At 27.3% G+C, this 17,343-nt stretch overlaps 1 protein-coding gene across 1 annotated transcript; it reads left to right on the top strand.

The window, feature by feature from the left end:
* The first annotated feature begins 2,160 nt into the window (after nucleotides 1-2,160).
* Nucleotides 2,161-2,955, top strand: LOC109187345. Its single transcript, XM_019337534.1, has one exon. It carries the CDS (start codon nucleotides 2,161-2,163, stop codon nucleotides 2,953-2,955), a length of 795 nt encoding a protein of 264 aa, XP_019193079.1.
* The last annotated feature ends 14,388 nt before the right edge of the window (nucleotides 2,956-17,343 follow it).

Raw genomic sequence — 17,343 nt, 5'->3', positions numbered from 1 at the left:
ATTGGCGGTCTTCTTATCTCTTCATCCACAGTAAACTGACATAATAAGAGTAACACATAAAACTCCATTCAGCTCATAAATATATGTATGCCAGAGAAAAGTACCTAAACCCTAAAATGAGAGAAGAGAAAAGAAATTACCTCAAGCCCCTCTTAGGAAGTAGCCACAGGTCTGCTCAATAGAGTTAGGAAATTCAAGATTAGGGTTTAAGATTAGAGGACTAACCTGTAGGATGGCGATGGAGACTGCGATAGAGTCGGGAAGAGGCAACAACGGCAGAAACTTTGGTGCAGGCTGAGACGTCGGACGAGGTGGGAGCGACGGCGTAGAGAAGGCTGAGACAACGGCGGAGGCGGGTGCGACGACGAAGAGAAAGCTGAGACAGCGGCGGAGGCGGGAGGGAGAGCGACAGCGTGCAGAGGTGGAAAGTGTTTGCGGGTCCATTTGCAGGTGAGAGAAGAATTGTGACATGGGATCCGTGACAAGAAAATGTCTAGCCAGGATAATTTAGAAACAAACGCAAATTGTCTAGCCAGGATAATTTTTTTCTTATAAAAATAACAATCATAGTTTTAAATTAAGGGTCAATTAGTGCGTCACGATTAATAAAAACAAATAAACAATTTAAAATCAAATAAACCTACAAACAATAATATTTATACAACAAAACTTACAAGTAAGGATAGATCGAGTACGTTAAAAATCTTTTTGATTAGGCGAGAAAGCAAAATATTTCAAAATGCATTAAAAAATATTTATAACAAAATATAAAACATACTTAATTACACACGGAAACACAATCGATTGATGTATTTTGATAACTAATGGAGATACAGATAGATGATACTCAGAACTACAAGCCTACTTGACTTGAAATGTCTTCTCATATAGTTGTACAAGAGAAAAAAGATACACCAAATGATTTCATTATTAGAGCCCGTAGGCAGCAGCATTAAATAAAAAATGATTTCATTATTAGCTAACACTTATAAAGATGATCATGAGCATTTATTGTTGCGTGACGTCGAATCGGCAAAACGGACAGCTTCCCTGTTTTTGGAGCCATGAAGCAATGCAGTTATGGTGAAAGGTGTGAGAGCATGGCAATGGCGTAATCTTCACTCCCACCGAGAACTCTTCCAAACAAATCGAACACATCAATGATTCCTCCTCTTCATCAGTACCATTCTTGAACCTTTCATGTTTCAATCCGTTAATCTCTTCACAACTCAAACCCCTTGGCGGCTTCGACGACTCATCGTCATCGTTGTCGTCATCATCATCATCATCACCCTCATCGTCATCATCCTCGTCATCGTCATCGCCATCATCATCATAGTCACAACGATTATAGTCACCCTCACCCTCATCGTCATTGGCTATATCATCAATGCAATATAAGACTATTCCATCATCACTAAAATCAGCCCGCACACCCGTGTAACCTTGTACTTGGTCGTCGTTGTCTGTTGGTTGCAGTTGTGGCTCCTCAATCTCCACAAAAGCCGTGACTTTATTTGCACCGCCGGCGCCATTGTCATTGGCAACTGCAACTTGTTGCGCATACTCCAAGATTCGTTGGGAAAGCTGGGTGCGTAAGGACTCAGACAATCCCGGCACCCACACACGAATTTGGTCTCTCAAGTTACAATTCGACAACCTAGGAGAATCGAAACACGCGTGGGAGTCGGAGATTGTCTCGTAGAAATCAACAAACTCGCCCCGCCGATTTGTCAAGAATATCCTCCGTTTGTATTTCAAAAAAACTTCTACAATTAGCACCGTTGTTGGATCGGCCAGCCCAAAACACAACGTCGACTCAAACGAAATTCTCATCGAGGGTCGGTAGTGTACATCTCTCGCCATTGATATGATACGATGGAACCAATAATGAATTGAAGGAGATTGTATATACTACTGAAAGATACAAGCCTAGCTACTTAACTTTATTTATAGCCCTTAGCTTTTTTATATTTTGATTAGGATTAGGATTAGGAATAGCAAACCTCCTCGGCATTTTAAAACTTATTCCTAATCCTAATCCTAATCAAAATATAAAAAAGCTAAGGGCTATAAATAAAGTTAAGTAGCTAGGCTTGTATCTTTCAGGAGTATATACAATCTCCTTCAATTCATTATTGGTTGCATCGTATCATATCAATGGCGACATATGTACACTACCAACCCTCGATCATATCTTCGTTTGAGTCGACGTTGTGTTTTGGGCTGCCCGATCCAACAACGCTGCTAATTGTAGAAGTTTTTTTGAAATACAAACGGTTGATATTCTTGAGAAATCGGCGGGGCGAGCTTGTTGATTCCTACGAGACAAACTCCGACTCCTACGTATACGCTTGTTTCAATTCTCCTAGGTTGTCGTCTGATGACTTGAGAGCCCAAATTCGTCTGCGGGTGCCGGGATTGTCTGACTCCTTATGCACCCAGCTTTCCCAACAAATCTTCGAGTATGCAGTTGCCAATGAAAATGGCGGTGCAAACATAGTCACGGCTTTTGTGGAGATTAAGGAGCCACAACTCCAACCAACAGACGACGACGACCAAGGACAAGATTACACGGGCGTGCGGGTTGATTTTGATGATTATAATGAGGATGGAGTAGTCACATACATTGAAAATGATGACGAGGACGACGAGGATGACGATGATGAGTCGTCGAAGGCGCCAAGAGGTTTGAGTTGGGATGAGATTAATGGGTTGAAGCAAGAAAGTTTCAAGAGTGGTACTGCTGCAGATGAGGAATCATTAATGTGTTCGATTTGTTTGGAAGAGTTCTCGACGGGAGTTAAGATTACGCCATTGCCATGTTCTCACACCTTTCACCATAACTGCATTGCTTCGTGGCTCCACAAACAGGCAAGCTGGCCGCTTTGTCGATTCGACATCTCGCAAGAATGCTCATCACCATCTTTAAATGTAGTGTTAGCGCAGCTATAAATGAAATCATTTGATGTATATTTTTTCTCTTATACGCACACCTATTGCTTGTCAAATCATGTCCCATCCATCCTATCATATTTACTATTACTAATAAGAGTCCAAGAGAGTTAGGCTTATATCTACTATACTAATAAGAGTTCAAGAGAGTTAGGCTTATAATGGGTAGAAAAAATGACGGGTCAAATTTTTTAATCAAATGAATGACTCAAATTTTAATTTTTCTTAAGATTATCTAATTTATCCTTAATGAATATAATTATCCGTTAACTTTTCCTTTAAATATTATCTTTTCCATTAATTTTGGTGAGTTTACCGTTAAATTATTCATTGATTTCAATAAGAAAGGTTTTAGGTTCGAACCTCATACCAATTGACATAATTAGTACTCTATTTTACTCCTATTAAATTAAAATACAGAGTAATAATTTTCTCCTATACTAATAAGAGCACAAGAGAGTTAGGCTTATAATGGGTAGAAAAAATGGCGGTCAAATTTTTTAATCAAATGAATGACTCAGATTGATCAAATTTTAATTTTTCCTTAAGATTTCCTAATTTATCCTTAATGAATATGATTATCCGTTAACTTTTTCGTTAAATATTATCTTTTCCGTTAATTTCAGGTAGTTCACCGTTAACTTATTGATTTCAATAAAAAAAAGGTCTTAGGTTCGGACATCATCACAATCAAAGTTGACATAATTAGTACTCTATTTTACTCTTATTATTAAATTAAATACGGAGTAATAATTTAGTAGCTACAACAAAAAATAATACATATGCATTTCTTTAATTTAGAATTATGTGTCTACAATATCTATATTCAAAAAAAAATTATTAATTATCAATAAATTAAATAAGAGAAATAATTTCATTAGTTATATTGTATTTATTTTTCTCCAATATAAAAATTCTTTACATTCAAATTCATCAATTGATTATATTCGCTACAGTGTCCCTACAATGTCTTTATTAAAAAAAATTATTCATTATCAATAAATTAATTAAGAGAAATAATTTATTAGTTATATTGTCTTTATATTTCTCCAATGTAAAAATTCTTTACATTAAAATTCATCAATTGATTATATTCACTACATTGTCTATTATCTTTTTTGTGCACTATTTTTAATTAAATATCAAAGTTATAGTACAAAATAATGCTATATATTTATTTACCAAGTATTTTATTAATACCATGAGAAAATTAAAAAAATATAATTAATAAAGTCAATCATATTAACTACTTGAGGGATTTGTTCACAAAGAGAGTATCCAAATCACACAAAAAATTGAAGTGAGAACTACCCCGCAATGTCCTTGTTTGACAATCAGCAGTTAGCGGTTAGCGTTAGCGGATTATATTAGCGAATTTGACCAGCGAATTATATCAACGGTTGGTAAAAACATATTCGAAAAAATTAGCTGTTTAGATTAACATGTAAAATGACATAAGGGTATATATATATATATATATATATATATATATATATATATATATATATATATATATATATATATATATATATATATATAGGGAAGGGTTCAGGTGCGGGTATAGCTTCCCGTGCAGTTGTGCGGTTAGATCTGAGCTGTTGATCAAATTTAGATCAACGGCTCAAATCAATAAAAATTATAAAAAAAAAAACGCGTGTCGGGAAGAAGATAGCTCCTACACAGTGTCTACACAAACGATAGTATCTACACACAGCGTCTACACAAATGATAGCGTCTACACACAGCGTCTACACAAATGATGGCGTCTACACAAATGATAGCGTCTACACAAATGATAGCGTCTGCACAACCTCACGCACATTAAGTACAAACCCCACACACATTAAGCACAGCCTTCACGCACATTAAGCACAAACCCCACGCACTTTAAATATTAACTCACAGATTTTAAGTTTCAACATCTATTGACATTAAGCACAACCTCACGCACATTAAGTACAAACTCCACACACATTAAGCACAACCTCACGCACATTAAGCACAAACCCCACGCACTTTAATATATTAACTCACAGATTTTAAGTTTCAACAACTATTCACATTAAACACAACCTCGCGCACATTAAGTACAAACCCCACACAAATTAAGCACAACCTCACGCACATTAATCACAGATCCGCTCACCTTAATTTTGACCTACATGCAAAAATTACAAAATTGCCACCGCATTTTTTTTTTTAAAATTTTGACGTTTCTGGACTTGATTTAAGCGAGATGAATGGTCTAGATTAAACCGCACAACCGCACCTGGGCACCCTAACCGCACCAGAACCTAAATATATATATATATATATATATATATATATATATATATATATATATATATATAGATTTAGGTTCTCGTGCGGGTGAGGGCTTCAGGTGCAGTTGTGCGGTTTAATCTGAGCCATTCGTCTCGCTTTAATCAACGTCCAGGATTATCAAAGTTTAAAAAAAAAACGCAGTGGCAATTTTGTAATTTTTGCATCTAGGTCAAAATTAAGGTGAGCGGATCTGTGATTAATGTGCGTGAGTTTTGTGCTTAATGTGCGTGTGATTTGTGCTTAATGTGCGTGAGGTTTGTGCTTAATGTGCGTGGGGATGTGCTTAACGTGAATATTTGTTAAAACTTAAAGTATGTGAGTGAATACTTAAAGTTCGTGAGTTTTGTGCTTAATGTGCGTGATGTTTGTGCTTAATGTGCAAGCGTTTTGTACTTAATGTGCGTGAGTTTTGTACTTAATGTCAGTAGTTGTTGAAACTTAAAGTCTGTGAGTTAATATTTAAAGTGCGTGGGTTTTGTGCTTAATGTGCGTGAGGTTGTGCTTAATGTGTGTTGGTTTTAAAGTGCGTGAGTTTGTGATTAAAATCTAACACTTAAGGTGCACCTTAGCTTATACTTCTTTGTTCCAGGCACGCGTTTTTATTTTTTTTTTTTTAAATTTTCATTGATTTGAGCCGTTGATCTAAATTTGATCAACTGCTCATATTTAACCGCACGGGAAGCTATACCCGCACTTGAACCCTTCCATATATATATATATATATATATATATATATATATATATATATATATATATATATATATATATATATATATATATATATATATATATAGTTTAAAAAAATAAAAATATAATTAAGCCAATCATATTAACTACTTGGGGGATTTATTGACAAAAAGAGTATTCAAATCACACAACAAATTTACTTTCAAAAAAAAAAAAAAAATCACACAACAAATTTAAGTGAAAAACTATCTCCCAATGTCCTTGTTTGGCAATCGACAGTTAGCTCTTTAATATTAGTATATATTTAATATTTTATGCCCTAATTTTTATTTGCTCTCCCTTATTTCCCGTATTTGGTTTCAACCATACCTATACAATTATTTTATTGACAATTATAATCAATCTTGACTATATTATCTCGCATTTGTAAACTTATAATTGCCTATTTAAATACGCAAATTTAACATTCAATTATCTATACATGAACAATTCCAATATAATCTTGACTTGATATAGTTTAAAGTATTTATTTTTAAAAAAAAAATATTGAGCATTATCCTAATCGCGCAATGCGTGTAAAAAACTAGTGTATATATATATACGTCCGGGGCTGGCAAAAAATAATAGGTTCTACCTGAAGTTATCATATACTTTTATGTCCGGTCTAAAGTTTAAATTACATAAAGAAAAAAAAAATTACTAATCTCATATAACTTGAAACAAGATTCATGTTTTTAACAATTTTACATACATAACGAATAATTAATTATTAAAAAAAAAACTCTATGTGTTTTTGTAAATATAAAATAATCAATAATTAAATCAATCTTAATAATTAAATAATTATAGTTTTAAAAAACCAATAAATAATTTAAAATCAAATAAGCTTACAAAAATATCATTGTTATCCTAATAAATAATAAAAAGTAATTATTAATAAAATTTTATAAAACATACTTAATAAGCTAAGATAAAATAGGCCAAGCATCTTGTGTGCTCATATGGCATGTAGTGATCTCTTTCATGTGGGAGGTCATGAGATTGAGCAATAGTTGAGGTGTTGTTGACTTTTTTGCTTCATTAGTATTTAAAAAAAAAAAAAAAGCTAAGCTAAAATAGTTCAAAATTATTAATAAAATATTTTTTAATTTTTAATTTTTTTTCATATAACAATTATATGGCGTACCAAATATGCCACGCTATCTTCAATCAAAGAAAATGTATATTACTTACTTTAATACTCCGTATATATTATGGGGTGGATTGCCCCCCTCCAAGCATGGGCGCTGGTCAAAATTATAGTATATTCGTGGTAAAGAATAATTGAAAGATTTATTTCATTAGTTTAATAGAACTCTAACCCACAAATCTTTAAGTCTTAATAGAACTCTAACCCACAAATCTTTATAGAATTATAACTACATCATTAGTCAAAGAAAGTTAGCCTATAATGGGTAGAAAAAATGTCCGTCAAATTATTAAATCAAATGAATGGTTCACCGTTAATTTTTCTATTAAATATTATCTTCTCCGTTAATTCACCGTTAACATTGCTTCCAAAGAAAAGCACACAAATTAAATCTTTATAGAATTCTAATATTAAAGTCTTAATAAAATTCTAACCCACAAATCCTTATAAAATTATAACTCACCATTAGTCTAATTTTAATATTAAAGTCTAATATAGAATTATAACTACATCATTAGTCTAATTCTAATAGGTAAGTCTTAATAGAACTCTAACTCACAAATCCTTATAGAATTATAACTACATCATTAGTCTATATATTAAGCGATTTGCCAGAATTCTGTGTTAAGACTTAGTTTGATCAGGCACAACATCAACTACTTAAGACTTATTTGATCAGGCACAACTTAGTTTGACCAGGCACAACATCAACTGCGAATTCTGCAGGTATTTTGTTCATCTCCTATCATATTTCTATAATATTATTTGTATAAACAAATTTTCGTTGCAATATGTTGGATTGCCGGCACCCCCTCAAACTCAACCTTATGCCATAATCCCCTCAAACTATATTAGTATATATTTAATATCTTATGCCCTAATCTTTATTTGCTGTCCCTTATGTCCTCCTGCAAGAATCCCCTCAAACTATATTAGTATATACTAGTATTTGCACCCGTGCGATGCACGGAATGAATTTGTTGTAATATAGTAAGAATACATGAATCGATATATAATTATTTAAATTAGAACATCCAATATTATATAGTGCAATTAAAGATATGGTTTGCATCGTTTATATATTTTGATGTTATTATTGTTTGAATTTGTGTAAATAATTGCTCAAATTAATAGCTAATGTCTAGATGTACACATATGGTGCTATAACTTTGAAGATTTTATTTATCATTATTTAGTATTTTCATAAATTAGGCAAATGTGCTCGTTCTCTAACAACTCAGTTATAGAAACGAATTGGTATCCTTATTCATTTGTATGGAAGATATATTTTTTTGTCAAGATATATAACAATTTTTTCATTTAAAAAAAAAACTTAATATCCCCGATTATATTTACACATTATTGAAACCTCTTTGTAGACGACATTGGTAGTGACAACGCAATCTGGTTCATCTTCGTCTAGAGCTAACACCTTCAATTCATCGGGACGGGTTATTTGGTTAAAATATATAATGGTAGAATATTACTCAATTAGTTATCCTTTTATATTTTCAGTCAATTAGTGATATCAGATTCATTTTCAGCAAATTATTTTTTTTATTTTCAGTCAATTAGTCAATTAGAATATCAAATGCAGTGATATTTTTACCTAATTTTCGTTCCATTTTTAATTGATGATGTAGATATTATTATTGAAATATTTCCGTTCCATTTTTAATTTACCTTTACTATTGTTTAAAATATGCATTTACTATTGATAATGTAGAATATTATTATTGAAATATTTTTTCCTCAAATTTTTAATTTTCATTCCATTTTTAATTAAAATGCAATGATCTGACCATTTATTTGTCTTTTTTTAGTCAATTATGGATCATTTTTATTTGCAGTCAATTATTAATATTCATTTCATTTTATATTTTTAGTCAATTAGTAATATTAGTTTCATTTTCAGTCATTTTTTTTTTCAGTCAATTAGAATATAGATGTAGTGATATTTTTACCTAATTTCCGTTACATTTTAATTTGATGATTTTTAATTTACATTTACTATTTTTTAAAATATGTCTTTACTACTTGTGATGTAATATTTTATTACTGAAATATTTCCTTTCCATTTTTAATTTTCCTTTACTTCTAAAAAATTAAAAAAAAAAAAAAAAAACTTTGGACTTATCACTACTTGCCCACAGTAACGGGCAAGCAATTATGTTTGCAAACATTTTCAAGAGCTCCTCTTTCCAAACATTTTCAATGTGAGATTAAAATTATCCCACATCATTCTTCTTATTTTTTTCTAATTTTAGTTTTAGTTTGTATATTGTTTTGTTTGGATGATGATGATGATGATGATGATTATTATTATTATTATTTAATTATTGACGATTTTAAAAAAATTGAGATTGACAAATTCACCAAAATTTTAACAAATTCGTCATTTTAACAATTTATCTTTAAGCAAAACACCAAAAATGTTATTTAATAACTCAATAATTTGCTCTAAACTGCTAAAAACTAAAACAACACATACATTTTGTGTTAATTTTACCCAACACCCACTAATAATAAATAAATAATAAATAATAAATACAGTAATAAATCATGAATAAAAACTAAAATAAGAAGACAAAGCTAAGGTTTCTTAAATAAGAACATTTTGACTTCTCAATACTTGCAACATTGATTGGCAAACAATTATGTTTGTACCTCTTATATAGAGGAGCTCAAGAACACATCTTTTTAAATATTTTCAATGTGAGATCAAAATAATCTCATATCATTTACAAAGGGACCATGTGACTCCCCTTTGTCTTATTTTATTTATTTATTTTTTTGTTAATTTTAATTTTATTTTGTATATAGTTTTGTTTGGATTATTATTATTATTATTGTTGTTGTTGTTGTTGTCGTGTGGTTGTAATTTGATTATTTGGCAAATTCGATAAAATTTTAACAAATTCGCATGTTTAATATTTTATATTTAATTAAAACACCAAAAATATTATTTAATAACTTAGTAATTTGCTTCAACCTCTTAAAAACTAAAACAATACATATACATTTTGGGTTAATCTTTCCCAAACCCCCTAATAAATTAAAACAATTTAAAAAAAAAAAAAAACTAAAATAACAAACCACTAAGATAAGTTTCATTAAATAAGAGCCTTTTTGACAATGATTCCATTTTTATTTTCAATCAATGATTCTTTTTTATTGCATATTAATTAGTTATTTATTAATAACATATTTCTTTATTTCCAGTAATATATTGTAATCCATTTTAATCAAGTATTAATTATCATTTTCTTTTTCAATTGGCCTAATTTTCATGTCATTTTTATTACCAATCAATAATTCTTTTTTAATACATATTAATTAGATAATTATTAATATAATTTTTTTATTTCCAGTAAATTATTAATTATTATTTCCAATTTACATATACTATTGTTAATCCGTTTCATTTTCGACATTGTTAATTTGGAGATCTTTTTTTAAAAAATATATCATAATTTGTATATTTCGTGTCATTTTTAATCTCAGTCAATTATTTTATACTTTCTCAACTTACTGAAACACAAAGAACCAATAACACCTCCATTAAGGCTCAAACTTACAACTTTTCAAATAGAAGTCCAACCCGGATACCATTAGACCACATAGTCTTGGTACATATCAATTAATTTATACTACTATTAATATAATTGTCGATATATATTTAGAATTTATATGTTTTATGCCATTTTTAATCAAATATTAATTATCGTTTTCTTTTTCAATTGGTCTAATTGCATGTCATTTTTATTCTCAGTCAATGATTTTTTAATACATATTAATTAGTTAATTATTAATAACATATTTATATATATTTTTATTTCCAGTAATATATTCTGTGTCATTTTTAATCAAGTATTAATTATCATTTCCTTTTCAAATTGATCTACTTTTTATGCCATTTTTATTCTCAGTCAATGATTCTTTTAAATACATATTAATTAGTTAATTATTAAATTCATTTTTTTTAATATTTCTATGTTGAAGTGATTTTATAATACTAACAACTATTATTGTAAATAAGTTTCATGTGTAAATACGATATGTAACCTTTATTCATTTTAAAGTTTTGTTGTGTAATAACTATATAGGAAACATTGCAATATTACAATTGAAAAAAAAAATTACTATTATTTTATTGATTTCCAAAATCATACTATCAATTAAATAAGATTTGATATTTAAAATGGATAATTAGCTAAAATAATAAACTTTTAATACACTATTTTAAAATAACAAATTATTACAAACATCTTAGTAAACAACAAAAGAAAATCTGTATTCTCATTTATCAGTAATTCTGATTACACCAAGACTAATTAATCTATATATTAATTGTGCAAGTTAGGTGTTGCCACATCCTTTACTAACATCCATGTTAATTTGTCCAATTTCTAAACTCATGACTCATCTGTACAATCTTCATCACAATTAAATTAAAAAGAATATGATAGTTGTTAATCCATCCCATGTCTAAACTCATAAATACAATCTTCATCACAATAAAATAAAAAGAATATTATGATAAAGAATTGAATATGATACATCTACAATTCAATTTTCATGCATGAAATATATTCACAAAATAAAAAAAAATAAAGTAATTAATAAATATAATATACAAACAACTTGCTAAAATGCTTACCTGAAATAGTTGTGAAATATTGCATTTTTTTAAAAATAAAACTACCAATAAAATATACTTTATTAAATTTATATACTACTTTTTTAATATATGCAATTGCATGTATATTAATAAGAACTAAATATGAAACTTTTAATTTTCATTTACATGATTGTATAGTAAATTTTGTATGGTACTACACAACAAAGGAATAATCCTTATTCACAGAGATTGAACAATGTTATTGATACATCAACAAACTAAGCCTAAAATTATTCAAGAAAAAAAAATACAGTATATATATATATATATATATATATATATATATATATATATATATATATATATATATATATATATATATATATATATATATATAAATCTTAAAAATATAATGGTAGTGAATATAAACATGAAAAAAAAAAAATTAATACACATATATTTACGATCCGCACTCTTTTGACTTGTCATCCCCACAATTAAAATTAGGCATGTCTAATTATGTCTAATATATTGAATGTTAATGGTCATAATTAAAATTAAATATTCACCATAATTAAATTTAACCAATATAATAATATATTTTGCACGGTAAATGTTATTAGGCATGTCTAATTATGCCTAATATATTGAAGTCCTATAATACACAAAAATAGGAATAGTGGAATACTATTAGGATGTAAATGGAGATGAATATAAAATTACTATAATTTGATTTGATTTGAGTCTGATTATGCCTAATATATTGAAGTCCTATAATACACGGAAATAGGAATATATCTAATATAAATGGAGATGAATATAAAATTACTATAATTTGATTTGAATATAATGCATATAATAATATCTATATATAAATAATGGATGATATTACATAAATGCCTCTAAGTTTTGAGGGAAAAATTTATAGATTAGGATTATTGTTATGCGTGTACATACATATATTTGATTTGGACTTGTGTACCAAGGCTCAATATAATAAAATGGGCTACGAAGATATCATGTCAAAATTGTAGCTTAAAGAATATAATATAAATTAGGCAAAATAACTTATTTATTTAAGGTAGAAAATACTAATTTATATTTATAGGTAGAAAATACTAATTTATATTTATAGGTAGAAAATACTAATTTAAAAGGAAAGAATAATAATTTATTTATTTATTTAAGTTAATAACATTATTATTATTATATTATACTACGGATATATATATATATATATATATATATATATATATATATATATATATATATATATATTAATTATAAAAATGCTGTAAAATGAACTATGCTTGTTAAAAAAAAACATAGAAATTTGAATGGCATGTACAAATCTCGAAATTAACATACTAACTCTAAGTTTCAGAAAATCTTACAAAATCATCAAAATTATCATCTTTATCATCCTCGATCGCATCTCTACAATCTTCCATAAAAACTAAACCAATATGGTTCTGTTACAAATGCTCTTCCTCCTCAATTTCCTTTTGTTGAAGCAGAGCCTCCTTAAATACCTTCAAACTCATACCAGACGATATAAACTGCAAAACATATTGAAGTACGTGAGAATATAGTTAGAAAAATGTAAAAAATTCATACAAGAAGAAAGCAGAGAGATGAGTGTGAGATTCTTTGATTGAAGAAGCCCTTGTATTTATAGGTAGAAAATACTAATTCAAAAGGAAAGTATAATAATTTATTTATTTAAGGTAATAAAATTATTATTATTATTATTATTATTATTATTATTATTATTTATTTAATTTAATTTCCATTTGACATTTACTTACCAAATAAGTTTTACTACAAAAGTTTTGGGGGGAAAATTTGTTAGGAGGATTTTACTTTTATATATACTAGTATTTGCGCCCGTGCGATGCACGGAATAGATTTGTTGTAATATATTAAGAATATTTGGATCGATATATAATTATTTAAATTAGAACATCAAATATTATATAGTTCAATTGAATATACGGGTTGGATCATTTATGTGTTTTTATATTATCATTGTATGAATTTAAGCAAATAATTGCTCAAATTAATAGCTAATGTGTAGATGTATGCATGTAGTGTTATAACTTTGGAGATTTTTTTGCATCATTGTTTAGTATTTTTTTTTTATAAATTATACGAATGTGTTTGTTTTCTAGCAACTCAGTTATATGAATGAATTGTTATCTTAATTCATTTGTATGGAGGATATTTTTTTTGTCTATACATATAGCAATTTTGTCATTTAAAAAATATAATATCAACGATTTTATTTACACATTGTTGAAACCTCTTTGTAGACGACATTGGTAGTAGCAACACAATCTTGTCCATCATCGTCTAGAGCTAACACCTTCAATTGATCAGGATGGGTGACTCGGTGAAAATATATAATGGTATAATATTAGTCAATTAGCGATCCTTTTATATTTTAAATAAATTAGTAATATCATATTCATTTTCAGTCAATTATTCTTTTGTATTTTTAGTCCATTAGAATATTACATGGAGTGATATTTTTACCTAATTTGTGTTCCATTTTTAATTGAGAATGTATAATATTATTATTGAAATATTTCTGTTCCATTTGTAATTTACCTTTATTATTGTTTAAAATATGTATTTTCTATTTATGATGTAGAATATTATTATTGAAATATTGGCGTTCAATTTTAGTTTCCCTTCCATTTTAATTAAAATGCAATGGTCTAACCATTTATTTTTTTCATATTAGTCAATTATGAATAATTTTTTATTTGCAGTCAATTATTAATATTCATTTCCTTTTAAATTTTCAATCCATTAGTAATATCATATTTATTTTCATCCAATTACTTCTCTTTTATTTTTAGTCAATTAATCAATTAGCGAACTAAAATATCAAATGCAATGATATTTTTATCAAATTTTCGTTTCATTTTTAATTGATGATTTAGAATATTATCATTGAAATATTTTCATTTCATTTTTAATTTTCGCTACATTTTTAATTTACCTTTACTATTGTTTTAAATATGTCTTTAGTATTGATGATGTAGAATATTATTATTGAAGTATTTCCTTTTTATTTTTAATTTACCTTTACTTGATAGTGTAGAATATTATTATTGAAATATTTTCATTCTATTGTTTAAAATTGTGTAAAATTTATGACATATTTATGATTTGATGTATTATACTGTGTAATATTATTGTAAAAAATTAAAATGTAATGATCTGACCATTTTTTTTTTCTATTTTAGTCAATTATGAATCTTTTCTTATTTTCAAACAATTGTTAATATTCATTTCCTTTTTCAATTAATCTAATGTTTGTTGCCAAGTAGCTTGTGCTTAGATGGCATGTAGTGACTTCTCTTATGTGGGAAGTCATGAGATTGAGCCTTAATGAAGGTGTTGGTTGAGAAAATATGTTTGAACAGATATTTATTTATTTACTTAATTTTCATTCCATTTTTAATTGATAATATAGAATATTATTGTGAAATATTTTTGTTCTTTTTTTTTTTATCATTTTTTTTTTAATTTACCTTTACTATTTACTATTGTTTGGGCGATAAATCAAGTAAATAGAAATTTGTTTTTAATTATATTATAGATTTTTTTTTTCTTTTTCTATTGTTTGGGTGTGAAAGTAAGGAAGAAGGATTTTCTTTTTAATAATGGTATAGATTGAGAATCTTTTTATATTTACCTATTTAACTTATTATTATTAGTATTAATCAGTGACTTTCGTTTCTTTTTCTATTTTTAGTGAATTAAGGATCCTTTTATATTTTTCTATTTTAATGTTAACTTTTAATTTTACTGATTATTATTAGTATTAATTATTCAGTGAATTCCATTTCATTTTCTATTTTTCGTAAATTATGAATCTTTTTTTTTCAATTTTTTTGTAGGATTGTTTTTACTGTAATTTTTATTATGACCCCTTTTTTTTTAAAAAAAAAAAATCTTTCATTTTCATTGAATTAAGAATCCTTTTTTATTTTCAATTTTACTGATTATTATTAGTATTAATCAGTCAATTTCGTTTATTTTTCCATTTTTAGTGAAGTAAGGATCTTTTTTTTTCTTCATATTTTATTGCTTATTTTCTGACTGATTATTATTACTATTAATTAATCAGTGAATTTCATTTCCTTTTCTATTTCTCGTGAATTAAGAAAATTTTTTTATTATTCTAATTTTTGGTAGAATTTTCTTTTTTTACTGTTATCCTTATTATGACTTTTTTTTCTTCCACACCCTTACGTTTCTTTTTTCCATTTTCATTGAATTAAGACTCTTTTTTTTTACCAATTATTATTAGTCATAATCAGTAAATTTCGTTTATATTTTCATTTTTAGTGAATTAAAGATCTTTTTTTTTACTGATTATTGTTAGTTTTAATTAATTAGTGAATCTCGTTTCCTTTTCTATTTTTTGTGAATTAAGGATCTTTTTTTCTATTTTACTACTAACTTTTTTACTAATTATTATTAGTATCATTAATTGGTAATTTTATTTTTTTTTATTGTTTGGACGGGTAAGTAAGAAATGGGGGTTTAGTTTTTAAGAATAATATAGAATTTTAGTGAGTTAAGGATCCTTTTTATAGAATTCTCTTTCAATATTTAAATACATTAGCATAGTAATTACACCAAAGAAGGAAAGAAAAATTATTAGAATAATAGTATTTTCACCCGTTCGATGCACATAATGGATTTGTTGTAATATATTAAGAATATTTGGATCAATATATAATTATTTAAATTAGAACATCAAATATTATATAGTGCAATTGAACATATGGTTTGGATTATCTATGTGTTTTGATGTTATCATTGCTTAAATTTGAGCAAATAATTGCTCAAATTAATAGCTAAATGTGTAGATGTACGCATGCGGTGCTGTAATTTTGGAGATTTTACTTATCATTGTTTAGTTTTTTTTTTTTTTTTTTTTTTTTTTTTTTTTTTTTTTTTTAATTATAAATTAGTCAAATGTGCTCATTCTCAAGCAACTCAGTTATAGGAATGAATTACTATCTTAATTCATTTGTATGGAAGATATATATTTTTTTGTCTAGATATATAGCAAATTTGTCATTTAAAAAAATATCAACGATTGTATGTACACATTATTGAAACATCTTTCGACATTGGTAGTAGCAACACAATCTTGTCCATCATCGTCTATAGCTAACACCTTCAGTCCATCATGATGGGTGACTCGAGTGAAAATATATAATTGTAGAATATTAGTCAATTAGGAATTTTTTTATATTTTAAGTAAGTTTGTAATATCATATTCATTTTCAGCCAATTATTCTTTTTTATTTTTAATCAATTAGTCAATTAGAATATCATATGCAATGATATTTTTACCTAATTTTCGTTCGAGTTTTAATTGATTATGTATAATATTATTATTGAAATATTTCCGTTGCATTTTTAATTTAACTTTATTATTGTTTAAAATATGCCTTTATTATCTATGATGTAGAATATTATTGTTGAAATATTCCGTCAAATTTTAGTTTCCATCAATTTTTTAATTAAAATGCAATGA

The sequence above is a fragment of the Ipomoea nil genome, unplaced genomic scaffold (assembly GCF_001879475.1).
Source record: "Ipomoea nil cultivar Tokyo-kokei standard unplaced genomic scaffold, Asagao_1.1 scaffold1421, whole genome shotgun sequence".
Taxonomy (NCBI): Eukaryota; Viridiplantae; Streptophyta; class Magnoliopsida; order Solanales; family Convolvulaceae; genus Ipomoea; species Ipomoea nil.
The sequence above is the reverse complement of the archived record's forward strand: the minus strand, read 5'-3'. Positions and strand labels throughout refer to the sequence as shown.